Below are 24,654 nucleotides of genomic sequence, written 5' to 3'. Positions count from 1 at the left end.
GCTCTAAGCACCTGCCAGCCCAGAGAGCCTGAAGCTAGCACCCACTGCGGCATCAGCTCCATTAGAGGCTGTCTTACCATCTTGGAGCTTCTGCCCTGGTGTTCCAGCAGCAGCTCAGGGAGGAGGTGTGAGAAGGGCCCAACCTCATTCCTCCTTTCCCAGGGCAGACTTCCAGCTAAAGAGGCCCAGACTCTTTAGGGTAGGGGAGAAGACTTTGATACTGGCTAAGCGAAGTTTGGGTTTTGCATTAGTATTCTGAACAGTACGCTCAGTTACTGAATGGAGACTATGCCTTCAAATAACCCTAGGACGGAATGTCACCTAAGAGGGAGCAGAAAGTCACGGGTCTGCTGGATTGTTTGTTTGTTTGTTTGTTTGTTTTTTACTGGAGAGGGGAATGATTTCCACTGTGAGTACATGTGAAAGGAATGGTGGAAGGAAAAAAAGCGAAATTGCATTTGTTTCCCTTCAGAGTTGTACTTGTTCAAAACAGTTCGGGAAAAGTCCTTCAGGCCAGGTGGAGGCCACCCGGCTCGAGGACTCTCAGAGGCCCTCCCTCCCTCTCTGCATGGCTCGCATCTGCCCCCCACCCTCTGCACACGACCAGCCACCCAAGCAGCTCAGGGGAGCTACAGACCTCACATCCTCCCAGTAAATGAAGGAACTCAGGGGACAGCATGTGACCCCTCCTGGTGACACTTGAGTGCTAAGAAGTGCAAGACAGCCGCGGCAGGTCTATATTTGGGCTCTCACACACGACTGTTGCTATTTGCAGTGGGAGCTGGCTCATGTTACCATCACCTGTCACCTTCCATGCTCCAGTTACAGCCCTTGCTGTAAGCCAGGCAGGGACAGGCTGCGGGGCTTGAACAGGTGACCTGGAGGGAAATCCTTCTCCAGAGGCCTTGGAGGTCAAAGAAGAACCCGTGGACCCTGAAATCAGCAGGCAAGTTTCTGGGTGATCCTGTTCTTCTAATGCAAAGGGTATTACTTGGAAGTCAGTTACTTAATGGTGCAATGTTAATGCAATATTGTTCCTTTAGGGAAAGAGGTATCATCCTAAATTGCGGATGTGTAAATGGCAGTCAACAGTGGGAATGTTTTCTGTGCCCTCCTGGAGCATGAGCTCGCCTTGACTGAATGCGGTGTTGGTATGGGCTGTGAAAGCCTCTGTGGCTGCCGATTCCTGCAGTGTGCCCTTAAAGTATTTTTAGTGCAGGAGTCCATTTGCTAGAACAGTTTGGAACCTTGTGTAGTATTCTCCTCTGGCTGCGGTAGCAGGCTGATAAACACATTTTATTTTAATCAGCATGTGTGTCCTGACAAATCGTAATTTCGTATTTTGATGGAAATACGGAGAAACCAAAGGACAATCATTTTTCACCTGTTACACATACCCGTCTCCCACGGAAAGTTTTCAGGTTTGGACTCTGCCTGTGAGAGCTGATTTGAACTATTCGTGTCACTGTACAGCCAACGCTTGATAACAAGTTTCCTTAGTTGTGGCTCGAGAATTGCAAAGGGCTACCTGGGTGGGCTTCTGAAATTACAGGCAAAATTCTGTCGGTGCCCTAGGGGCTCACTTTTAGGGAGAGAATTCACAGCTTTCAATAGTTTCCCAGAGGTGCTCGTGCCCCACAAGGTTACAGTCATTTGGGGGGGAGCTTTTCTAATTAATGCACTGGGACACACCTCCCATATAAGACTTCGGCAAAAGCCTTTTTTGTTGTTTTGTTTTTTACTGCAGTCCTATGGCCTAGAGTAGAAGCTATCAACTACTTTATTTTTTATAGGCTGTGACCTATTTATTTCTCTAAGGCTCAGTTTCATCATTTATAAAATGACAAATTCTTTTTTTTTTTAAGATTTTATGTATTTATTTGACAGAGAGATCCCAAGTAGGCAGAGAGGCAGGCAGAGAGGAGGAAGCAGGCTCTCTTCTGAGCAGAGAGCCCAATGCGGGGCTCGATCCCGGGATCATGACCTGAGCTGAAGGCAGAGGCTTTAACCCACTGAGCCACCCAGGTGCCCCTAAAATGACAAATTCGTGTTAATCGTCCTTTCTTCCCCAAGTCTGAATGTCTGGTAAGGCGCTGAAGGAGTCCAGACGCTGAGGCGGAATGGGCACGGCCGCTCTGCGGGGGTGTTGCAAACCTCCCATCTCGGTGCTGAGTGCCCAGACCAGTTTGTTTGTCTGTCCAAAGGGGAAACGCAGGCCTGGAAGAATCTGTGCTCGTTAGATTTGTTCTTGATGTTTCCCAGCCTTCTCGATTGCATAACAGTTTGATTTGGTGTTTCACTCTCCAGCTTCCTGTTGAAAGAATTGGTCAGCGTGATTTATTGGTAATACGGAATTCTGGTTTTCTCCCTTTTGGTAGTGCACAGAAGTGTGTTCTTTTTAGCAGGCTGCCCTGGGGTCTGGAGGTGATACGGTTTCCTGGAGAGCTGGGTCCGGGGCCAGCTCTTCACCTGCTGTCGGAGGGCCCCTCCGTCCCTAGAGTTCCACACCTCTGCCCGGGGGCCCCCGGAAGCTCTTGCTGTGAGGACCGGTGACCTCCCAGCTGACGTCTGGGCCTGGATGTGAGGCTCTTCTGTCCTGGTGCCTCCTCCCGACTTCAGTTGTTTTGCGGGGAGACAATGACCCCATAGCAGCCACGGGTGGCTCCTCCTCACGATGGCCACTGTGAGTCTTCACGTTCTGACCCTGGTCCTCACCCTTCATGAGTGCCCCAGAGGGAGAAGCTGAGGTCCGGGCAGTGACTCTAGCAGCCACCCCCACACTCATGACAGCACCGGACACGGCCTGAGGACTCACGTTGAGCCACGTGCTGTGCTAAGCATTTTACACAATGTTCTATTATTGCACCCAAAAGAATTCACATACATCGTGCTATTTCATCTAAATACTGACTTCATGAGGCAGGAACGAGCAAAAAGCCCATCACATGGGCTCATGAAAGCAACGTCCAGAGAGGTGGTTTTTCCCAAGGCTACGGCACTAAGAAGTAGCCGAAACCAAAGGCAGACAGAGCTTTCTCATCCAGAGGGCAGTGGCCTCAGCGGTGAAGGTGGTGTCAGGGGTGGGGGGGTTATCTGGAGATTGAGTTCACAGATGAGAATCAGCACTAATCGGGCATCAGTCACATGGGTGACGGCAAGGATGAGCTCCCGGCTCTGGTTTGGGTGCCGAGGGGAGGGGGGGTTGTGCTATGTGTCAGTGGATGTTAGGAACGCGGTGGCCCTCTTGAGGATGTGACAGGCTTCGGCCGTGATGGAGGGGCGGCGAGGTGGGGGAGGGTGGGCCGCTCTCAGCAGCAAGAGCAGCCCCGGCCAAGACCTCAGGCGAGACTTGGCGTGGGACAGAGCCCTGGGCTCCATCAGAAAGAACAGTGGTGTCCGCTGGAGAAGGTGACGGTGTTTGGGGGGGTGGCACTAGGGCAGAAGGGGTGCCCACTGTCCACGGGAGTTGATGGAGACTTGCCAGTCATGGAGCCCTCAGAATGCAGGGCCTGTGGCCAGCAGATGGTAGAAATAAGATGGTTTTAAGAAATCTCTGCCTGCAAGGTGTCAGTCAGGTGTGGCCTCGAGCGCTGGGGCCGTATTAGTTTATTTAATCCTCGTAACAAGTCCTCTTCACTTTCAGATGAAGAAGCTGGCTCGGGGCCACTGAGGCAGGTGGTCAAGGTCATATAGTGGTTAAGGTCATGTAATGAGACTGTCACTGACCCCAGAAGCCAGGCTCTTCTTTGTGCCTGCAAAGCCGTCCCCGCCTTCAAGCACTTCCCCTGCTGGGAGCTGGGCTGGGCCTTCCCTGGTTCCGAGTCTGTGATAGTGAGGCTGTGGGTCAGACCCCCCCAGACCTCGGTGTCCTGCAGCAGCAACAGACGCTCCCCATGTTTCCACCGCTTTGCTGAGACACACTTGACATCTGACACGGGGCGGGTGTAAGGGTTACCCTGGGATGGTGTGACACACGGCCATACCGTGAGACGGTGACCCCGGCAAGGTCGTTCACCGTAGGGTCCCTTACGTCACATCATTACCTTTTATGGCCTGCGGTGGGAACACTGAGTGTACAGTGCGGCCTCGTTCACCACCGTCGCCGCGCTGACCACTTACTCATCTTGTCACTGTGGGTCTGTACCCCTTGACCAGCATTGCCCCATGTCTCCCCCTCGCCAGCTGCTCAGCCACCGTTGCAGCCTCTGTTCCCGTGAGCTCAGCTTGCTTGGGTTCCACGTCCGTGAGGGAGACCATACAGCCTCGGTCCTTCTCTGCTGGCTCCTCTCACTTAGCGTAACAACCTCTAAGTCCACCAGGTGGTTGGAAACGGCAGGACTTTCCTCCTCCTTTCTTTCTTTTTTTTTTTCCCCTAAAGATTTTATTTCTTTATTGAGGGAGAGAGAATGACAGAGCGGGAGCATGAGAAGTGGGATATCAGAGGGAGAAGCAGACTCCTCGCTGAGCGGGGAGCCCGATGCGGGTCTCGATCCTGGGACTCCAGGATCATGACCTGAGCCAAAGGCAGTCGCTTAACCAACTGAGCCACCCAGGCACCCCAGGACTTCCTTCTTTCTTACAGCTAAGTAATATTCCGTGGTTTTCCTTCTTTATCATCCATTTGTTGATGGACACTTCAGTTGTTTCTGTCTTGGCTGCTGTGAGGAACGCTCCAATGACCACAGGAGTAAAGATCTCCCTTTGAGATCCTGATTTCATTTCGCTCATACATATGGTAGTTCTGTTCTTAATTTTTTAAAGAATTTCTGTACTATTTTCCATAACAGCTGTACCAATTTACATTTCCAACAGTAGATAAGAGTTCCCTTTTCCCACATCCTCACCAACGCTTGTTATCTCTTGTCTTCGGGGCTGACATTCTTTTTTTTTTATTATTATTTATTTGACAGACAGAGATCACAAGCAGGCAGAGGAGAGGCAGGCAGAGAAAGGGGAAGGGAAGCAGGCTCCCTGATGAGCAGAGAGCCCAATGCGGGGCTCGATCCCAGGACCCTGGGATCATAATCTGAGCTGAAGGCAGAGACTTTAACCCACTGAGCCACACAGGCGCCCCCAGGACTGCCATTCTAACAGGTGGGAGGTGCTATGCCATTGTGGGTTTTGAGGGGTTTTGTTTTGTTTTGTTTTTTGTTTGTTTTTAGGTAAGCTCCATGCCCAGCATGGAGCCCAATATGGGACTTGAACTCACAACCCTGAGATCAAAACCCAAGCTGAGGGGCGCCTGGGTGGCTCAGTGGGTTAAAGCCTCTGCCTTCCACTCAGGTCATGATCCCAGGGTCCTGGGATCAAGCCCCGCATCAGGCTCTCTGCTTGGCAGGGAGCCTGCTTCCCCCCTCTCTCTCTGCCTGCCTCTCTACCTACTTATGATCTCTGTCTGTCAAATTTAAAAAAAGAAACAAACCTGAGCTGAGATCAAGAGTCAAATGCTTAACTGAATGAGTGACCCAGCCATCCCCTCACTGTGGTTTTCACTTGCATTTCCCTGACAATGAGTGATGTTGAGTGCCTTTTCATGTGTCTGTTGGCCACGTGGATATCAGAAAAGTGTTTAGTTATGTCCTCTGTCCATTTTTAATCAGATTATTGGGGGTTTTTTTTGCTATTGAGTTGTACAAATTCCTTACATATTTTGGATATCAGCTATCGTGTAAATAAGTAGTTTGCAAAATTTTCTCCTAGTTGCCTTTCCATTTGTTGATTGTTTCTTTTGCAGTGGAGTTATTTTTAGTTCGATGGTCTCCCGCGTGTTTATTTTTGCTCTTATGGCTTGTATTTTTGGGGTCACGTCCAGAGCATTGTTGCCAAGACCGATGTTGAGGACCTTTTTCCCTTGTTTTCTTCTAGGAGTTTTATGGTTTCATATCTTACATTTAAGCCTTTAATCTACATCTGGAGTTAATTGGGGGAAGTGGTATAAAATAGGGGCCTGGTTTTATTTTTTTGCATGTGATTACCCAGTTTTCCCAGCACTATGTCGTGAAGAGACCGTCCTTTCCCACAACGGGGTCATTCTGATTAGCTAGGTGGCCACACTTGCAGGAGAGCAAAGGCTCAGAGCCCCTTAGGACGGAAGGCTTGGACTGTGTTGTTGACCAGTAAGAGATGTGGGGGTCACAGGCTGGATTAGGGCAGGGGAGAAGGCAAAGTGGCATTTCCCCAGCTAGGTGGCCCCTTTGCCCTCAGGAACCATGGAAGAGAGATGCAAGCTGAGGTGGGGCTGTTGCACGTGTACTCAGGAGTGTCTTGCAATCCTTTGGGTCTGGTACATGTGTGGGGCTGTAGAGGGAAGGTTTCTTGGTCCATCTCAATGCTGGTTTTGCTGGGATGCAGACCCATCGTAGGGAGCTGGGTCCTACTTCACCTGAAGCTACACTTCCCCATCCCTAAAACAAGCTACGTTGTGACGAGGTGCCAGGACTGCCCCAGCCAGAGTCTAACGGTAGGCAGGGCTCTTACAAGTAACCCCAAAGAACATCCAGGCTCTGTGATCTTCATAAATCGCAGGTGCTAGGGAGACCCCAAAGCTGCTTGCTTTGTGATGCTGACTCTGGGAACAATCGTTATTCATCGCCTCCTCCAGCCCAGGCGTAGACCAGGTCCCCGTGGACCTGCTGGTGGACCAGGACCCAGTGGAGCTAGTACCTCGGGCCTCAGTCCTGCGTGGTCATAGCCATGGTACTCAGCCTCGCCGCACATTACTGATTCTTGCCACTGTTGTCTGTGTAAAGAGTTTCAGAGCCTTCAAGAATGGGACCGAAGTGTTCCTGAACCCTGATGTGATGTGCACTGTCTCGGAGTCAGGGGAGTAAAGTTTCCTTATGGATCCAGACCCCAGAAGCCAGTTGTATGCCTGGTATGCAGCGAGGGGGTGTTCGTTGTCTCTGTCGCTCCTGGCCGCGGGGAGTCCGCCGCTCTGGCTGGTGCTGCCGGGGGAAGTGAAACAAGAGCATCCTGTGCGGACTTCAGAGCGGGGCAGGCAAGAGGCAAGAGTCCCAGGGACTCCCCAGGGCAGAGCCTGAGTCGTCCATTCCCACTGTCCCCCCACGCGCAGAGAAGGCCAGTCAGCGGCTGTGTTTTGTCTTGCCGTCAGCATGAGCTGAGGTGAGCCCATGGCGGGGGTGTGAGAGACCTCCAAGGAGGGTTATTGCCCTGATTAAATTGGAAGAGTGACATTTGGGACAGAGCCCAGATGAAGAGAGGTGGCTGGTGATGTCCCCAGGTTAAGGGTAGAGCGGGTCTCCCTCCCTGGCATCCAGAATCTACTCTGACTCTTCCCGAAGTAAGGCCAGATGGGGGACGGGGGTCAGTCCTCTGTGCTCCTAACTGCCCCCCCCTAGCCTTTCCCTGTGCTCATAGGACAGACCTGGGGGGCAGGGGGCAGGCAGCAAGAGGAGCTGGCAGCGAGCTCCGAGAGTGAGAAGGGAGGGCTGGGCCCCGAGGGCAAAGGGCCCTCTCTGGGTCAAGTTCTTTTCCCTGACAGCGTAGGTGGGACAGCTGAGTGATCCTTGGTCTCTGCAGACAGAGCAGACGAAAAGATACGAAACCGAAGGCCCGTAGCAGAATGTGCAGGGAGGGGCTCAGGACCCAGTCAGTGGCGTTAAAGGCAGAGCACAGAGGAAGTGGATTCTCCAAGAGGGTGTCAGCTCCCTGGGACTTCAGGCATCTGCTGGCGTGGCCTGTGGGGGTGATCACAGGCTCGTGGCTCGGGAGATAGCATGTGTGTTGTCACGTCCCACCAGAGTGGAGAAAGTGAGAGGCAATGAGCTCCACCCAGCCGTGTCAGATGTGGGAGAATGAGAATGTTCAGGAAGGCTGCGGCTTCTCTAAACTTCTGCCTGTGCTTGGAGCAGAGGTCGGGGCTAGAGACAAGGATTTGGGCCACTGGCAGAGAGGGGGCCGTGGAGCCACGAGAGTGGACAGAATCACCTGGCGCAAGTGAGAGGGAGGAGGGGGGCAGGAATGGAAGCCTGGGAAAGGCCCGTGTGGGGAGCAGCCCAGTGGGGGACCGTCCCGAGAGCAGACGGCAGGCTGAGCCGGGTCAGCAGGGTCGAAAGTCACAGAACAGCCGGCAGAACATGGGCCAGTGTCCGTGGATCTCACAATTAGGGCAGCAGAAAATGCTGTATTTTTTAAAAAGCAATCAAAACCAGAGAAAATGGAAAGAAACATGAATGGCATTTTTTACATAGCTTTGGGGTAGGTATTGAAAGGATAGTCTATCAACAGCGAGGAGTCCCTCACTGCAGAAGGACAAGCACTGTGGGTCAGGGAGGCGCTGCCCCTGACTCCAAGGGGTTAGACAGACAGCTGTCTGCTGGTTCTGATCCCACAGTGGAAACTAAGGCGGGGGCTGTTTGACTCATACTGATGGTTATGGTGGGGGTGGGGGAGTGCTAAACTCAGTCTTTCCATTTTTTTAAATTTTGTTATTTTCCTCCAAAATGTATTGCATATGTACCATGTTGGAACGGTTTAGTAATAGTAGTTCTCAAGTTTTACTTTTTTCAAGATTTTATTTATTTATTTGAGAGAGAGAGAGAGTACAGGCAGAGGGAGAAGGACAAGCAGACTCCCCACTGAGCAGGGAGGCCGATGATAGGTGGCTCGATCCCAGGACCCCAGGATCATGACCTGAACTGAAGGCAGTTGCTTTCACTGACTAAGCTTCCCAGGTGCCCCAGTAATGGTGTTTTTTTAAAAAAAGCATTAGGTTTACCACAATTCATTGTTAAAGGGGGCATTAGGAACTGGATTGTGGGGTTGCTTACACAACTTGAGAAATTTACTAAAAACTGTCGAATCATGCACCTAAAACAGGTGAATTTTATGATATATAAATTATAATTCAATAAAGTTATTTTCAAAATAGATTAGTGAGTTAGTTAAGCAGTTCACAGAATTCCTGGCTTTATGTAGGAATGCGTTTTTGATAAAGACTTGTGCAGGCTAATTAGAATGGTAGAACAGTTCAGTGGGTAGAAATTTCAGTCAATATTTGGACATCAACTGCCCCTGTTGTGACTTGTACAGTTAAATGAAATAAAATAATAATAACAACTGGTTCTCTAAACCAAAAAGGTCGTTCTAAGGGGCGCCTGGGTGGATTAGTCAATTGGATGACTGATTCTTGATCTCAGCTTAGGTCATGATCTTGGGGTTCTGGAATCAAACCCTGTGTTGGGCTCTGCACGCAGTGGGGAGTCTGCTTGAGATTCTCTCCCTCTGCCCCTCCCACTACTTGTGCATGCTCTCTCCCTCTAATAAATAAATCTTTAAAACAAAAGGTCATCCTTTTTTGTGTATGGATTAGTGGTCTTCAATTTTTATTGGCTCATGACCTCCCTCAGAACCTTTGTATTATCTAAAAATTTTTATCACGTTTAAATAACCTTGTATTAAGTGATAGTTTCTCATATATGATACCAGAAATACAAGCTAAAAGAAAAAAAATAGATAAATTGGACTACATCCAAATTAAAAACTTCTGTGCTTCTACAGGACACCTTCAAGAAAGTGAAAAGATAATTTACAGAGTGAGAGAAAATATTTGCAAATCAAACATCTGATAAAGGACTTATATCCAGAATATATAAAGAACTCTGACAATTCAACAATAAATAGGGGTGCCTGGGTGGCTCAGTCAGTTAAACATCTGCCTGCCGCTGAGATCTTGATTTAGGGTCCTGGGATCGAGACCTGAGTCAGGCTCCCTGCTCAACAGGGAGCCTGCTTCTCCCTCTGTATCTGGCCATTCCCCTGCATGTGCTTATGCTCTCTCTCAAGTAAATTAAAAATAAACAAACTAACTAACTAAAAAACCTCAACAATAAGTGGATAGACAACCCAATTTGCAAATGGATGTATTAAAGTTCTCCAGAGAAACTGAATCCAATAGGGGGGAGAGGGATACATGTATGTGTATAAAGAATATGAGAGAGACATGTATCTTAAGGAATGAGCTCAGGCAGTTACGGATGCTGGCAAGTGCAAAACCTGCAGGGTGGGCCAGCCTTCTGGAGACCTAGGCGAGAGCCAGCACTGCAGTTCAAGTCTGAAGGCCACATGCTGGTAGAATTCCTTCTTGCTTAAGGCAGAGTCACCTTTGTTCTGTTCAGCTCTATGACTGATTGGAAGGACCCAGTGATGTTACGGAAGGCAATCCGATCTACCCCAAGTCCACCAACTTAAAAGTCAATCTCATCCAAATGAGCAAATAGAGACAAAAAGTAGATGGTCATTATCAGGGGCCGGGGGGGTAACTGCCAATGAGTTTTGGGAGGTGATGAGTGTTCTGGAATTGGATATCAGTGATGAGCCCATAACTCTACATTTATTAAAATATTAACTTGTACACTTTAAAAAAAAAGATTTATTTATTTGGGGGAGGGAGCACGCAAGTTGGGGGAGGGGCAGAGGGAGAGAATCTTCAAGCAGACTCCCTACTGAGCATGGAGCCCAATGCGGGGGCTCGATCTCATGACCTTGAGATCATAACCTGAGCCAAAAGCAAGAGTCTGACTTAACCAACTGAGCCATCCAGGCATCTCTAAATTGTACACTTTAAAAGTGGAACCTTATGGTGTGTAAATTATATCTTAAGCCATTATTTTAAAAAGTACTAATAGTTTTAAAAGATACACTTTCTGACATGCTATAAATGTTTACATTTCCGAATAAAACTATTTTGTAACTCTTAAATTTATTTAATGGACTCTTAAATACTACTATAGTTTGCTGCCCTTCATCAAGTGTGCTAAAAAATGCAACAAAAGCTCTTATGGAGCACCTGGGTGGCCCCATTGGTTGAGAATCCAACTCTTGGTTTAGCTCAGGTCATGATCTCAGGGTCGTGAGGTTGAGTCTCATGTCGGGCTCTAGGCTCAGCATCGAGTCTGCTTAGGATTCTCTCTCCCTCTCTCTCTTCCCCCCCCACTCATTCCACTCTTTCTCTCTCAAATATATAAATCAAATGAACAACTCTTTTAGGGGCGCCTGGGTGGCTCAATCAGTTAAGCATCTGCCTTCAGCTCAGGTCATGATCCCAGGGTCCTGAGATCAAGCCCTGCGTCAGGCTCCCTGCTTAGCAGAGAGCCTGCTTCTCCCTCTCCCTCTGCCTGCTGTTCTGCCTACTTGTGATCTCTCTCATTCTCTCTTTCTCTCAAATAAACAAACAAATAAATCTTTAAAAAAAAAACTTTTATAACATTAGAAATTTTACCTTGTTCTCTTTTTTCTTCTTGAGCTTGTGTTTACATTTAACTTTTCAGAAGAGAAGTTTTAGAGTTTTGTCCTAATGTATTGTTTTTCTATATTTAGAAAGTCTTATTGATCATCTATGAGACTTCTCTACAAAAAAAAATACATGCATGGGATTTAAATTTTTTTATTTTCCGGAACCATAAGGCTCTAAATGGTAACCTCTTTTTTCTTCTGGATTAATTTATCAATACAATTTGTAGGCACATATGAGCAAAACAACATACATTACTAATTTTGACAAATGCTAAACAAAACAAATGTGAAATGGAAATGCATCTCTTGGTGAGCTGGGTACAGCTTTTCTTTTTTTTTTAAAGTTAATTCACATTTTCATGTATGAATTATTACATGCAATTACAAATTATATTATTATAGCACTATCATTCAACTCTTTGAACTCTTTCCGAAATGTATGCCAAAAATTACATAGTCGTCTATTATGAAAAATCATTTTTAGTCATAGGTCAGCTGACACTTGATTAGTTCCTCCTTCAGTTTTGTTGAAAGCAAAGAATTGGAAACCCCTTAGCTTACAAAAGAATGTTTCTTTTCCTTCCCTGGCTGCTCTCCTGACCCACGCAAACTGTGCGGGATGATAAGTGGTTATTATTTGTTGTGGAGCGAGTAATGCACTGTTCCTTCTCTCTACCTGGCCATTCCCTCCCACTCCTTTTGTCTCATTCCAGTTCCTACAAGGGGTAGCATTTATACAATCGATCTGCAGACTACAACATCTGTACATAGACTTTCTAAGGGATATGTGGATGGGGATAATTTTAAGAGTATTAGATTCCAGATGCTTAACATAATACTTAATCTTCCCCAGAGCCGCTCTCTCCTGAAATAAGCCAGCAGTTGAGGCTTCATGCAGGTTCTGTGTTCACAATATCCCTTCCTCTCTTTGTTACAAAAGTAAAACTGCACCCTTTCCCTTTTGAATATTACATTGCACTGTAAGATTTCATGGCCTTGGAATTTAAAAGCCTCTAGTGGGGGGCATCTGGGTGACTCAGTTGGGCTAGTGTTCAACTTTTGCTTTTGGCTTAGGTCCTGATCTCAGGGTCCTGGGGTCGAGCCCCCATGATCCTGCTTGGATTCTCTCTCTCCCTCTGCCCCTCCCCCAACTCATGGGTTTTCTCTCTCTCTCTCTCATAAATAGATAAATCTTTATTTTTTAAAAAATGCTTTATTTGTTTGACAGAGATGACAAGTAGGCAGAGGCAGACAGAGAGAGCGGGGGAAGCAGGCTCCCTGCTGAGCAGAGAGCCCGATGCGGGGCTCGATCCCAGGACCCTGAGATCATGACCCGAGCTGAAGGCAGAGGCTTTAACCCACTGAGCCACCCAGGTGCCCCAAATAGATAAATCTTTAAAAACATAAAATAAGTAATAGCCTCCAGGCTGAGTGGAAGGACAATTTGAAGTATTGATATCAGTGTTACTAGAGATAAAGAGGAGCATTTTATGATAAAAGGGGTCAGTCCATCAAGAATACATGGCCATTATAAATGTACATGCAGGGAGCCTGGGTGCCACGTGTGGTTGAGCATCTGACTCTTGGTTTCAGCTCAGGTCATGATCTTAGGGTCGTGAGATCAAGCCCCTTGTCAGGCTTCATGCTCAGCACAGAGTCTGCTCCTCTCCCCCACCTCTCTCTCTCTCTCACTCTAAAATAAATAAACGAGTCTTAAAAATAAATGTATATGTGGGGTGCCTGGGTGGCTCAGTGGGTTAAAGCCTCTGCCTTTGGCTTGGGTCAAGATCCCAGAGTCCTGGGATCGAGCCCCGCATTGGGCTCTCTGCTCAGCAGGGAGCCTGCTTCCTTCTCTCTCTGCCTGTCTTTCTGCCTACTTGTGATCTCTGTGTGTCAAATAAATAAATAAAAATCTTTTTAAAAAAAATAGAAAATTAATGTATATGTACCTAACAACAGGGCACCAAAATACATGAAGCAAAAAGTGACATAAATGGAGAAAGAGACAACTCAGCAATATCAGTTGGAGACCTCAGTACTCCACTTTTGATAACAGGATGACTAAGAAGAAAATAAATAAGGAAATAGGGACTCAAATAACACTATAAACCAGCTGGACGTCACAAACGTCTAGAAAACACTCCCCCCAACAACTGGAATACACATGCTTCTCTAGGCATATCGAACATCCTCCAGGATAAACCAAATGCTAAAATAAGCATCCATAAATTTAACAGGATAGAAATAATGAAAAAATATGTAATCTGACCACAATGAGATACTATTAGAAGTCAATAACAGAGAAATTTGGGACGTCACAAATATGTGGAAATTAAAAATATACTCCTAAATAATCAACATATCAAAGAAGAAAGCAAAAGGGAAATCAGAAGATAATTCAAGGTGAATAAAAGTAAAAATAAAACATACCAAAAGTTTTGCCACATTATTGGGATGTGGCAAAAGTGGTGCTTAGAGGGAAATTTATAATTATAAATACCTGTATTTAAAAAGAAGATCTTAAATCAACAACCTAACTTGCCACTTTAAAACACTGAGAAAAGAACAGCAAACAGAACAAAGCAAGTAGAAAGAAGGAAGTATTAAATATTATAGTGAAAATTTATGAAGAGGGGAATAGAAAAACAAATGAGAAAAATCCAAGAAAACCAAAAGCTACTTCTTTAAAGACATCAGCAAAGCTGACAAGCTTTTACTTAGGCTGATCAAGAGAAAAAGAGAGAAGACTCACATCACTAGAATCAGAAATGAAAGAGGGGACATTATTACCAAACTACCAGAAATAAAGTAGTTAAAAAGAAGACCATGAATAGTTGTATTCCAGTAAATTAAATAAATGAAATGAACAAATTCCTGGAAAGATACAAACTACCAAAAGACTCAAGAAGAAATTGACAACTATTGGCCTATGTAAAATAGGCTGAATTAATAATAAGGGGGAAAAAAATCACAAAGAAAAACCCAGATAGCTTCACTAGTGAGTTATGAAACATTTAAAGAAGAATTAATGCCAAGTCTTCACAAGTTCTTCCAAAAAAAAGTAGAAGAGAAGGAATATTTCCCAACTTACTCTGCAAGGCCATTATCTCCCTTACATCAAAGCCAAATAAAGACATTACAAAAAGAGAAAACTACAGGCTAATATTTCTTAGGAATATGAATGCAGAATTCCTCAAAAAATACTGGCAAACTGAATCTAGTAAACATATATATATATGATATATATATAGATAGATAGATAGATAGATATCCAAAACATCATGACCAAGTGGGATTTATCCCAGGAATGCAAGGTTGGCTTAACCTCAGAGTTTTCAGCAAGTTCTTAGATATGACACCAAAAGCACAAGTAACAAAAGAAAAAAATTAATTAGACTTCATCAAATTTTAAAACTTTGGTGCTTCAGAGGACACCATCTATAAAGAGGGAAGTGCCTGGCTGGCTCATTTGGTAGTGTGTGTGATTCTTGATCTTGGGATCATGAGTTTGAGCCCCAGATTGAGTGTGGAGCCTAAGTATTTTTTTAAAAAAATTTTTAAATGGGAGCATGTGGGTCACTGAGTTGGTTAAGCATTTGCCTTCAGCTTGGGTCATGATCCGGGGGTCCTGGGATTGAGCCCCGCATCAGGCTCCCTGTTCAGTGGGGCATCAGCTTCTCCCTTTCCCTCAGCCTGCTGTCCCACCTGCTTGTGCTCTCTCTTTCTCTGTGTCAAATAAATAAAATCTTTTTTTTTTTTTAAGATTTTCTTTATTTAGTTGACAGAGACACAGTGAGAGAGGGAAGGCAAGAAGGGGAGTGGGAACAGGAGAAGCAGGCTTCCCGCTGAGCAGGGATCCCAGTGCAGGGCTGGATCCTAGGACCCTGGGATACGACTTGATCTGAAGGCAGACACTTAACAACTGAGCCACCCAGGTGCCCCAAATAAATACAACCTTTAAAAAATAATAATAATAATAAAGTAGAAAGACAACCTACAAGATGGGAGAAAATATTTGCAAATTATGTGTCTAATAATGGACTATCTCGAGAATACATAAAGAAATTTTACAAATAACCCAGTTAAAAATGGGCAGACTATTTCAATAGACAGTTCTCCAAAGAAGACATACAAATGGCCAGTAAACGCATGAAAAAATACCTGTTATCAGTCTTCATCAGGGAGATGCAAATCAAAACCACAATGACATACTATTTCACACCCTCTGGGATGGCTGTAATCAAAAAGTCAGATAATAGCAAGTTTTAACAGGGCTGTGGTAGAATCTGAGCCTTTGTACACTGCTCGTAGGAATGTAAAATGGCCCGGCCACTTTGGAAAACAATCAGATAGTTCTTCAGACAGTTAGATGTAGGGTTACCCTATGATCCAGCAACCCCACTTCTAGGTATTTATCCAAGAGAGATGAAAACATATAGCCACACGAAAACCTGTACACAAACATTTTAGCAGTATTACTTGTGATAGTCAAAGGGTGAAAACAACCCAAATGAAAAGGGAAACATGCAAGGGAGCCTGGGCAGTGCTGTGGGTTGAGTATCCAACTCTTGGTTTTGGCTCAGATGGTGATCTCAGGGTCATGAGATCAACCGCATTGGGCTCCATGCTCAGTGGGGAGTCTGCTTAAGTTTCTCTCTCACTCTGCCCCTTCCTGCCACACACTCTCTCTCTTGCTTTTGGCTCAGGTCATGATCTCAGGGTCGTGAGATCGAGCCCCACATTGGGTGCCATGATCAGCGGGGAGTTTCCTTGAAGATTCTCTCCCTCTGCCCTTCCCCTCACTTGTGTGCTCCTTCCCTTCTCTCTCTCTCTCTCTCTCTTAAATAAATAAATCTTTAAAAACAGGGAAATGTGCAAATAAGCTGATGAGGGTTAATAAAACACAATGTGCCCACCCAATAGAACATTATCTAGCTCTAAAAAGCAGTGAGTACTGACACACGCTCTAACACGGGTGAGTCTTGAAAACATTGTTATGAACGGAGCCAGTCACAAAGGACGGTATATTATATGATCCCACTGATGTGATTCCAATAGATGATTCCATTTATAAGTCAATAGAGACAAAGTAGATTAGCGGTTGCTTAGGGCTGGTGGAAGTGAGGGGTTGTGGGTGATGAGAGCTGAAGAGTACAGTGTTTCTTTGTGAGGGGATGAAAATGGCCTAAAATGGACTGTGGCCAAGGGTGCTCGTTTTCGCGAATACACCAAAAGCTCTTGAAGGGACTGGATACACCAGGATTTTAGTAGGGCAAGCCCGTGTCCGGGATGAAATGGGCGGGAGATGGGAGAGGCTGAGAGAGCCGTCAGCCCGTGATGCAGCCCGGCCCCGAGGGAGGGAGGGAGGTTGGTTTGGAGCAGTCACCCCAGCCTGCCGCACACCCTAAAAAAGCCTTAGCAAGGCCGTCAAGGAGCCCTCCGGCCAAAATCTGCCCTCAGAGGAGTTTCGTGTCAAACTGCTCTGCCTGAGTGTCCCTGCTGCACTCTGTCGCTGGATGGAGATGCCCGTGTGAAGTGTGTCCTCCGTGCGGTGAGATGACATTTTCAGAGCGCAGCTGGACGCCCAGTCACCTCCGCTCCCTGCACCCGGACATCCGTCAGGCGCAGTCTCAGGGCCGCCACACAGACTAAGGTTCAAATCCCAGCCTAACAACTTCCTCAGCACAGGTCCTTGCTCCAGATAGCCTGTCTGAGCCACAGTTTTGTCATCTGTAAAATGAGGGCAATTGCAGTGCCTACCACACGGGGGTATGCCTATAACCTGCTGAGCCTGGAGAAAGCATGCAGTAAGTGCTCAATAAGTAGGAGCCACTCCCTATGTTGTATTTACTACTTCTACCATTTATTATTTCTTTCTAGATTTTACGAACCGCCATTAAAGGGTAAACATCGCAGTCTCTGTAGAGTAAGTGTTCTGTTTATTTTACTTAATGTCACACCGTAAGTCTTTCACAAGTTATCATCTGCTCTCCCTAGTGTTTTAAAGTCTGCGTTGTGTTCTATAGAGTAGGCGTATCCTAGCTCAGTTAACCGTTCTCCTAATCACTAGGGTTTTACTTTTTGTTTTCCTGTCATAAAAATTTTTATGGACACTGGGTGGCTCGGTGGGGTGAGTGTCCAACTGTTGATTTTGGCTCAGGTCATGATCTCGGGGTTGGGAGATTGAGCCCCGTGTTGGGCTCGGCGCTGGGTGAAATGAGGGCAGTTGTGCTCAGATTCTGCTCCAGATTCTTTCTCGGCCTCTCCCTCTGCCCCTCCCTCCAAAAATATTTGCGGTGGGTATTTTTTATAGAAATATTTTCCCTCTGTATTGGATATTTCCCTTCGGGATCCTGATGAGAATTACTAGCTCAAAGATTGGGGACATTGTTAAGGCTCCTGGTCCATGCTACCCAGTTTGTCCTCCGGAAAGGGGGGGCTCGTGTGCGCTCCACCCACAGGTCCCAAGAGCCCTCCTGTCGCTGGGCCCTACCCAGCCTTGGGGAATCGTGTATTTTAAAATATTTGCTTACTGGGAAGGCAAAAATGGCATCTTACTTATTTGTTATCTGTCACTTATAAGGGTGGACCATTTCCCACTGGTTTTGCCCAAGTGATTACTTCATGGATTGTCCTTGCACACTAATTTATTGCAATCTTAATTTTTTTTCCACCAATTTATACTGTATGTTTAGTCATTCTTGCAGAGACACTTCCCATTATTTGGCCTCTGTTTGAGTCAAGAGGGACCTATTGACCTTTCTCTGGTAATTTCTGGCCCCCTTTAAGCTTAGAAAGCCCCTCCTTCCTGGAGAAGGTCAACCACTCTTCCTGGATGATTCAAAGTAAAACTGCAGCTGAGCTGCTGGGCGATGTTTTGAACATTGTGAGTGAGTGGAGCCAATCCAGCGGCCGTTCACTGGGATGGCCTTCTGGTAAGCGGGGTCCCTCCCTCTCCCTGTGTCCTAGGAGCCGTGCGGGAGGAGCCCACAGGTGCAGAAGCGCCATGGATGGGAAGGCTGCGGGGGCTCCCCCGGACTTCCACTTCTACCCCTTGGATCTGTATGACCCCGAGGACCGGCTGCACCCCTTCCCAGAAGGGGCCACGCGGACAGGAAGGGAAGTCTACGCTGAGATGGCTGAGGAGGCCAGCGACCCCGGGAGCGTGGCCCTGGGAAAGGCCCCGAGAGCCCTGGAGGAGGAGGTGGACGAGCTGGTGCATCTGTACGCCCTCGGGGGTGCGGGCGAGTGGGGCTCCGAGCTGGCGGACGGGAGCGCTCCCTGCACGGAGGTTCCGGAGCATCTGCCGCTTGGGGCGCAGAGGGACTGGCAAAGGGGGCCCGAGGCCGGGGAGCGCGGCTGCGTGGGCTGGGGCGCCACCGGCCCGGGCCTGCGAGAGGCCTACAGGTACGCGCACGGCCGGGCCAGCGAGGAGTACGAGTGCTACGTCATCCCCGAGGAGGAGGACGAGGACGAAGCCGCCCTGGTCTTCTGCGTCACCTGCAAGGCTCCAGTAAGGGCGCTGGAGGTTTCGGACGAGCATAAGGAGCACGAGGTGACAGCACTCGACAAGGCCCTGGAGAGCGCCAAGGTAAGCAGGTGGCCTCCGTGGCTCTGTGGCTCGGGCCTGTGTACCCCGAGTGGGCAGGCAGGGGCTGAAGGGAAAAGGCCTGCTCGGGAAGAGAGAGAAGAGCACTAATGGCTCCTTGCCGACCTCTGTTTGCCAGGATGAAGTTCACAAAAACATGTTTAAACTGGAAAAGCAGATTCTCGAGATGGAGAATTTTGCAAATCACTTGGAGGAGGTTTTCATCACGGTGGAGGTAAGAGCGGGTGTAGAAGCGGTCTCCGGTACACACGTGCCGCAGGCGGCCGGGTCAGCGGCTGTGACCCTGCGAGTCCCGGAATCTGTGCCGACTTCCCGCCCTGTCTTTCCAGGGCACGTTGGGGATGTACCTCATGGAGCCCCTTACCTGCCCGCCTTCCCTCCTGAACCCCGCACTCTCCTCTATCTGGCCTCAGCCGTGCTCAGCGGTTGGGCTCTTCCATGGCCCTTCCTTGACCGGGTGTAGCAAGACACCCATCCCTCCTTGTTTGTGCGCTCGACTCTTATCTGTGTCTCGTAAGATGAATACACATCCGTGCCTGCCACCAAACATGTCACAGTCGCCTGCGTGAGCCCTTTAGGTATCTACCACACCACAGGGTTGCCAGCACCAGACTCACCAGCCAGGGAAGGGGCGCCAGGACTGAGAGGAGACTCTCCACACCCCCTTCCTGCCCTGCTCTGCTTCTGCTCACAACACAGCCTCGGGCTGTAGCCACAGAGCGCCTCGGGTGGATTAGCCAAGCCCCAGGCCCCTCTCCCATGAAGCTGGAAGCTCGTGATCGGGCAGAGCACTATTGCACTCCTCCCCCACGCAGGGCACAGGCAAGGCTCGAGCGTAAGGTCGCGGTGGGAGGGAGACCTGTGCGACCCCCTAGACGGACTCCTTACACTCGCATGGGCAGCTCGCCCTCAGACCAAAGCTGGTCCCCCCCAGCGAGGGCTCTGAGTTTTACCCAGTTTCTCACACCAGCACTGGGGCCATCGCAAGCAAGTGCTGTGCTCCTGGAAGACGCTCGGCAGGTGCTCCCCGAGCCGGTCCTGAGAGCCTTTTCTTGGGAAACGTCTCTGTTGTCTGGTGAGGCCGGCGTCGTCAGAAGCCAGAGCTCTCTTGGCCTTCCAGCCCGAGCCGGAGGGCCAGGGGTTGACAGGCGTGTGTGAACGTGACTCCTCTGCTGTGCCCCCAGACTCGGCACTGCCCTCCTGTGCTCCCCCGCCTACCTGACAGCGCTGTCCGGCCGCAGCCCTTCCTCCCCTTCCCCGTCAGCCGGCTCTTAGTTGATGTGAGGGTCCGCGGGATCCTGGCATTTGTGCAATGTGAGCGTCAGGGAAAGGAGGTGACTGTCGTGAGACGCTGAGGGCTCAGGAGGGAAAGCTGGGTGGCATATCCCAGGGCGAACATCTCCGTGTTAAGGTCCAAGGATGCAGCAGCAGGCTGACACCTCAGTGACCACCTTCTGAGGTCGCAGTGGCCACAGTGGAGGGGGGCAGCTTGGGGTGAGGGCGCAGCGGGAGGGGTGCGAGACGCTTCCAGGAGAGAGCGCCGCGGGGCTCTAGCCGCCAATTCCTGGTCCTAGCCCCCATGGCGCCCCTGCCCAGCACCCCAGCCAGAGATGACCAGACAGGGGGAGGCAACTGCAACAGCTCCGGGTGGGTACGTTTCCATGCCCCAGTGGCTCTGTCGCGGACGTGGCACGTCCACTGAGATGATGGCTGACGTCTACCTGTCTTGTAGGAGAACTTCGGGAGACAAGAACAAAACTTTGAGTCACATTACAATGAGATCTTGGAAACACTCGCTCAAAAATATGAAGAAAAAATACAAGCTCTGGGGGAGAAAAAGAAAGCCAAGTTGGAAGCCTTGTATGGACAGCTGGTCAGCTGTGGGGAAAACCTCGACACCTGTAAGGAGCTCATGGAAACCATTGAGGAGATGTGCCATGAGGAGAAGGTGGACTTCATCAAGGTCAGTCATGAGGTGACATGAGGTCACAAACCCGAGGGACGGCATGGCTGGGGCGGGTTAGAGTGTTCCCTCTCTGCCTGGAGGCGTTGTTGTTGACCCCCGTGGCCAGCCTCCGTTTGGTTCCTGGATGTTCATGATGGCGGGGCGGTCCCCCATGTCCCTGCACAGCTTTGCAGTGAGAGGCTCAACATGGCGGAGCCCTTCCCTCCACTGTGGCTGGGGCCTCTGCCAGCCTCAGTTCCTCCTTCCTGGAGACCCGTCCCCTCGCCGGGGAGCTGGGCAAAGTCCGCCTTGGAGAGTTTTCTCGTCAGCTCAGGTGTTGGAGCCCTGGGGAGGAGGTTGTCCAGGCTAAAAAGGCACTTCCAGCTCTCCAGTTAAAAGGGCACCAATTCTAAATCTTTATAAATGCAAACACACACACACACACACACACACACACACACACACACACATCAACTTTTCTATTTCCTTGAAACCAGTTAAATCTGACCTCAAGGCCCCATGCCCTCGGGCTGTGGAAATGTTCATGTTGGTCAGAGGTGGGGTCCCCTTTCTTCCCATGACCCCACAGGAATCTGGGGCCGTTGGTGTCTGGGATGAGGGGCAGGGAGGGGGCCTTCAGCTTCCCGAGCTTCCCAAATGCGCCTCCACACTGACCTCATGGGGGTCCCTCCACGCCCAGCAGCACTTCCTTCCTGCTGGTGCTGGCGCTCGTGCTCTTGCTTGGGGCAAGGGACCTGCAACAGAAGCTGGAAAGCAAGTTGGCAGGCTCCGTGAGAGCCCCGGATACGCAGACCTCGCGAACCACTGGTCCCACATTGTCGCTGCGTCTCAGAGACACAATCCCAAACATGCAGGACGAGGCATGTACGACAGTGTTCTCACTGCTCTGTGACGCTGAAACCTCAGAAGCAGCCGAGATGTCCATTAGCAGAAGCCTGGCTGCATTAGCATTGGAGATCCCCTTCGGGGAACTGTTGGTCCGTCTGAAACTGGCGGAGCAGAAGGGAGCATCTGTAAGGGGGGCCGGGGGGCCGGGGCGGGGCTGCCACGCTTACGTAGCCTCCCCGGGAGCACCGGTCATCCGAGCCGGAGCACAGCCTCAGCGGGGTGGCCTCTTTGGAGTGGGGGGTACAGCTGCTGCTTTTCTTTTTCCTCATTTCCAAGTTTTAAAATGTGTTTATATCATTATATAGTTCGAAAAAGAAATTTCTTTTCAAAATCAGTTTGATACTTTCTCCTTTTCCTCCTCCTTTTTAGGACGCTGTGGCCATGGCTGACAGGTAATATTTTTGTTCTGAAATGTATTTCCTTGTTCTGTTCCTGACTCCTCTACTTATCCAGATAGACTCAGTTCCCCTTGGGCGTTTGGTCCCAGTTTCTGCCCCAAGGTCAGATAGCAGTGGCTTTCGAGGGAAGAGTCACTAGCTGTGAATCTCAGGACCCCAGGGCTGGAAGGGAGTAGGATGCCGGGCCCAGCCAGCAAGCCCGTGGTCGGGTCTCCTCCCTGAGCCGCTCCTTTCACCAGGGCCCAGTGTCCCCAGCACCCCCAGCTGTGCCAGGACCCAGGCTGCGTTCCGCAGGAAGTGTGACATTGTGGAGTCAGACAGGTGTTCTGTCTTGCTCCCCCCAGGGCCCTGGGCGAGTCCAGCCAGCCTAGGACCCGCCTTCCTTATCTGCAGGCACGAAGAGTTTTATGGGAATTAAAGGAGACACCATCTGTACAGCAACATGGATGGTGAAGCTTGATAACGTAGGGTTAAGAGAAGAGGTTCTGGCAAAGGACAGACCTGGTTTCAGATTCTGCCCTTGCCCCTCACAAACCCCATGATCTCCAGGAGGCAGGACCGCGTCCCCGTCCACGGACAGCAGGTTGAGTAGGCTTGGCCCCATGGAGAAGAAAGCCCAGAGTTTGCACACGTCAGGCCCTGGGGTGACGTGAAGGGCTGGAGCGCTGCCCCCGCCCCGCCTCCCCTCAGATGCACACATCAGCCCCACCCATCCCTCCTGGAGGCCCCATTGGAGACCCCCGGGTCAGTCGCCAAAGCAGATGGCAGAAGGCAGCTAACAGCATGTTAAAACAAAGATGTAAGAATTCAGCAAAGAGGCCCTTCTTGGGTGTCACTGGTGACCCAGCGCAGTCAACACTCCCTAAGGGGGGCTGCCCCTTCATTCTCGTTCGTTCCCACAGACTTGGGAAGTTCCTGAATACAGACACAGACGTGGAGATCACTACACAGCCCGACTTTGAAGACCAGACTCTGGACTTCTCCGACGTGGAGCAGCTCATGTGCTCCCTTCACGCCCTCCCGGGTACGTGCTCCCCTGTGCGCGCCCCTGTGCGCGCTTCCCGCGGGCTCCGCTCCCTGAGCTTTGAGTTAGACCTTTGACGGCTAAAAGCAATCAAGATTTAGAAACAAGTATTCTTCCGTTCTCATTTCACATCTTCCTGGCGTGTAAGGGGGAGAGCAGAGGCTGACCTCCCCTAGGGCAAGTGCCTGCCCCACTTTCCAGGGAGCTAACAGAGGCCCCAGGCAGCGTTGGAATACTTTTACTCTGTAGTCTGCCCAGACTCTGCCTGCCTGAGTCAGTCCAAGTAAGTAGCCCAGATTTTATTTACTTAACTAGTCCAGCAGCTGGGAGATGAGTTTTAGGATCCCATGGAGCGGGTGAGAATCCCAGGCCTGCCACTTCCTAGCTGTGTGTCTCTGGGCAACTTCCCTGCCTTCTCTGAGTCTTGGTTTCCTTGTCTGGGAAATGGACTTCATAATGCCTCCTGGGGCTTTGATGACAGCTGCATGAGGTAATATGTGTAGGGCACGTCACATGGTACCAGATTGCTCTTCAGAATATTGTTGTAATTACTTATTTCTAAGAATAATATTGTAATTTAGCTTTTTTGTTTTGACTGCTTGCCTTCTCTTTCTCCCCAACACTCAACTATGCTATAAAAATGTTGTATGTATCATTTTAGGTTTTTCCTTTACATAGATTTTTTTGAAATAAGTTAATTATTCTCTTTTGTAACCTGCTTTTTTTAATCAAAACAATTATGACTAACATTTTCTTGTACCGATAAGTTCCCCTATAACATCGTTTTAATGGGTATATACCTTCATTTGTTTACTGAGTCCTCAACTAGATTGGATGCTGGGATGTTTCTAGGTTTTTCCCCATTACAAACCACACTGTAGTGGACATCCTTAATTATAAATCTTGGAGGCCTTCCTTAGACTCATGGCTCAAGGGGTGATTTCACCGAGCTGTGATGCCCATTGGATGATCCCTTCTAGGGATGGTGCTGCCCAAATCATCGGGCCCCAGCATCTGGAAGGAAAGGCACAATCACCCCAGTCAGTGCTTGAGACACATGGACACCTCGCCCCCTAAGTCCAGGTCCCGTGCAGACCGTGCCCCTGCTGCCCACATCTGCAGTGTCCTGAGTGGTTCCCAGCCCCCGGGCCATCTCTCCTCTCACTGCAGGTTCTGCTCTACTTGCCGTGGGGCTGTTGCTGGCAGGATATAGAAGGACCCTGCTATCCATCCTGGACTTTGTCAGTTCGGGATACGGGTTCTTTCTCTTCCTCCCTCCTTTGTCATGTTAGGACCTTCCAGGCTCTGAGCAGAGAGGCAAGGCTGAGCTGTGGCTAGGTAAATTCCTTAGAGTTTGGTTGTGCTCTTACCTGGACGGAGCGATGTCACCATCGGAAGTGAATGTTGTTGTACCAAGCCTGGGTCGGAGGGAGGTGCTGCCATGGGAGAAGAGTGATGGAGGAAAAACCAGGAGTGTTTCCTAGTGGTGTGTGAGTCTGGGGAGTAGGGAGGCAGA

At 49.2% G+C, this 24,654-nt stretch overlaps 1 protein-coding gene across 2 annotated transcripts in view; it reads left to right on the top strand.

Annotated features, from left to right (window-relative positions):
* FSD2 (fibronectin type III and SPRY domain containing 2) overlaps positions 1 to 24,654 on the top strand; it is a 45,052-nt gene that overhangs the window by 4,258 nt on the left and 16,140 nt on the right. For both annotated transcript variants that reach the window (XM_082736152.1, XM_082736151.1), the window contains exons 3-9: positions 776 to 946; positions 17,134 to 17,179; positions 18,223 to 18,844; positions 18,981 to 19,076; positions 20,595 to 20,825; positions 22,086 to 22,108; positions 23,017 to 23,138. In XM_082736152.1, coding sequence (XP_082592278.1) covers positions 18,260 to 18,844; positions 18,981 to 19,076; positions 20,595 to 20,825; positions 22,086 to 22,108; positions 23,017 to 23,138 — 1,057 coding nt within the window. In that variant the 5' untranslated portion in view covers positions 776 to 946; positions 17,134 to 17,179; positions 18,223 to 18,259. The remainder of the gene's footprint in view (positions 1 to 775; positions 947 to 17,133; positions 17,180 to 18,222; positions 18,845 to 18,980; positions 19,077 to 20,594; positions 20,826 to 22,085; positions 22,109 to 23,016; positions 23,139 to 24,654) is intronic.

The sequence above is a fragment of the Mustela nivalis genome (assembly GCF_964662115.1).
Source record: "Mustela nivalis genome assembly, chromosome: 6".
Taxonomy (NCBI): Eukaryota; Metazoa; Chordata; class Mammalia; order Carnivora; family Mustelidae; genus Mustela; species Mustela nivalis.
The sequence above is the reverse complement of the archived record's forward strand: the minus strand, read 5'-3'. Positions and strand labels throughout refer to the sequence as shown.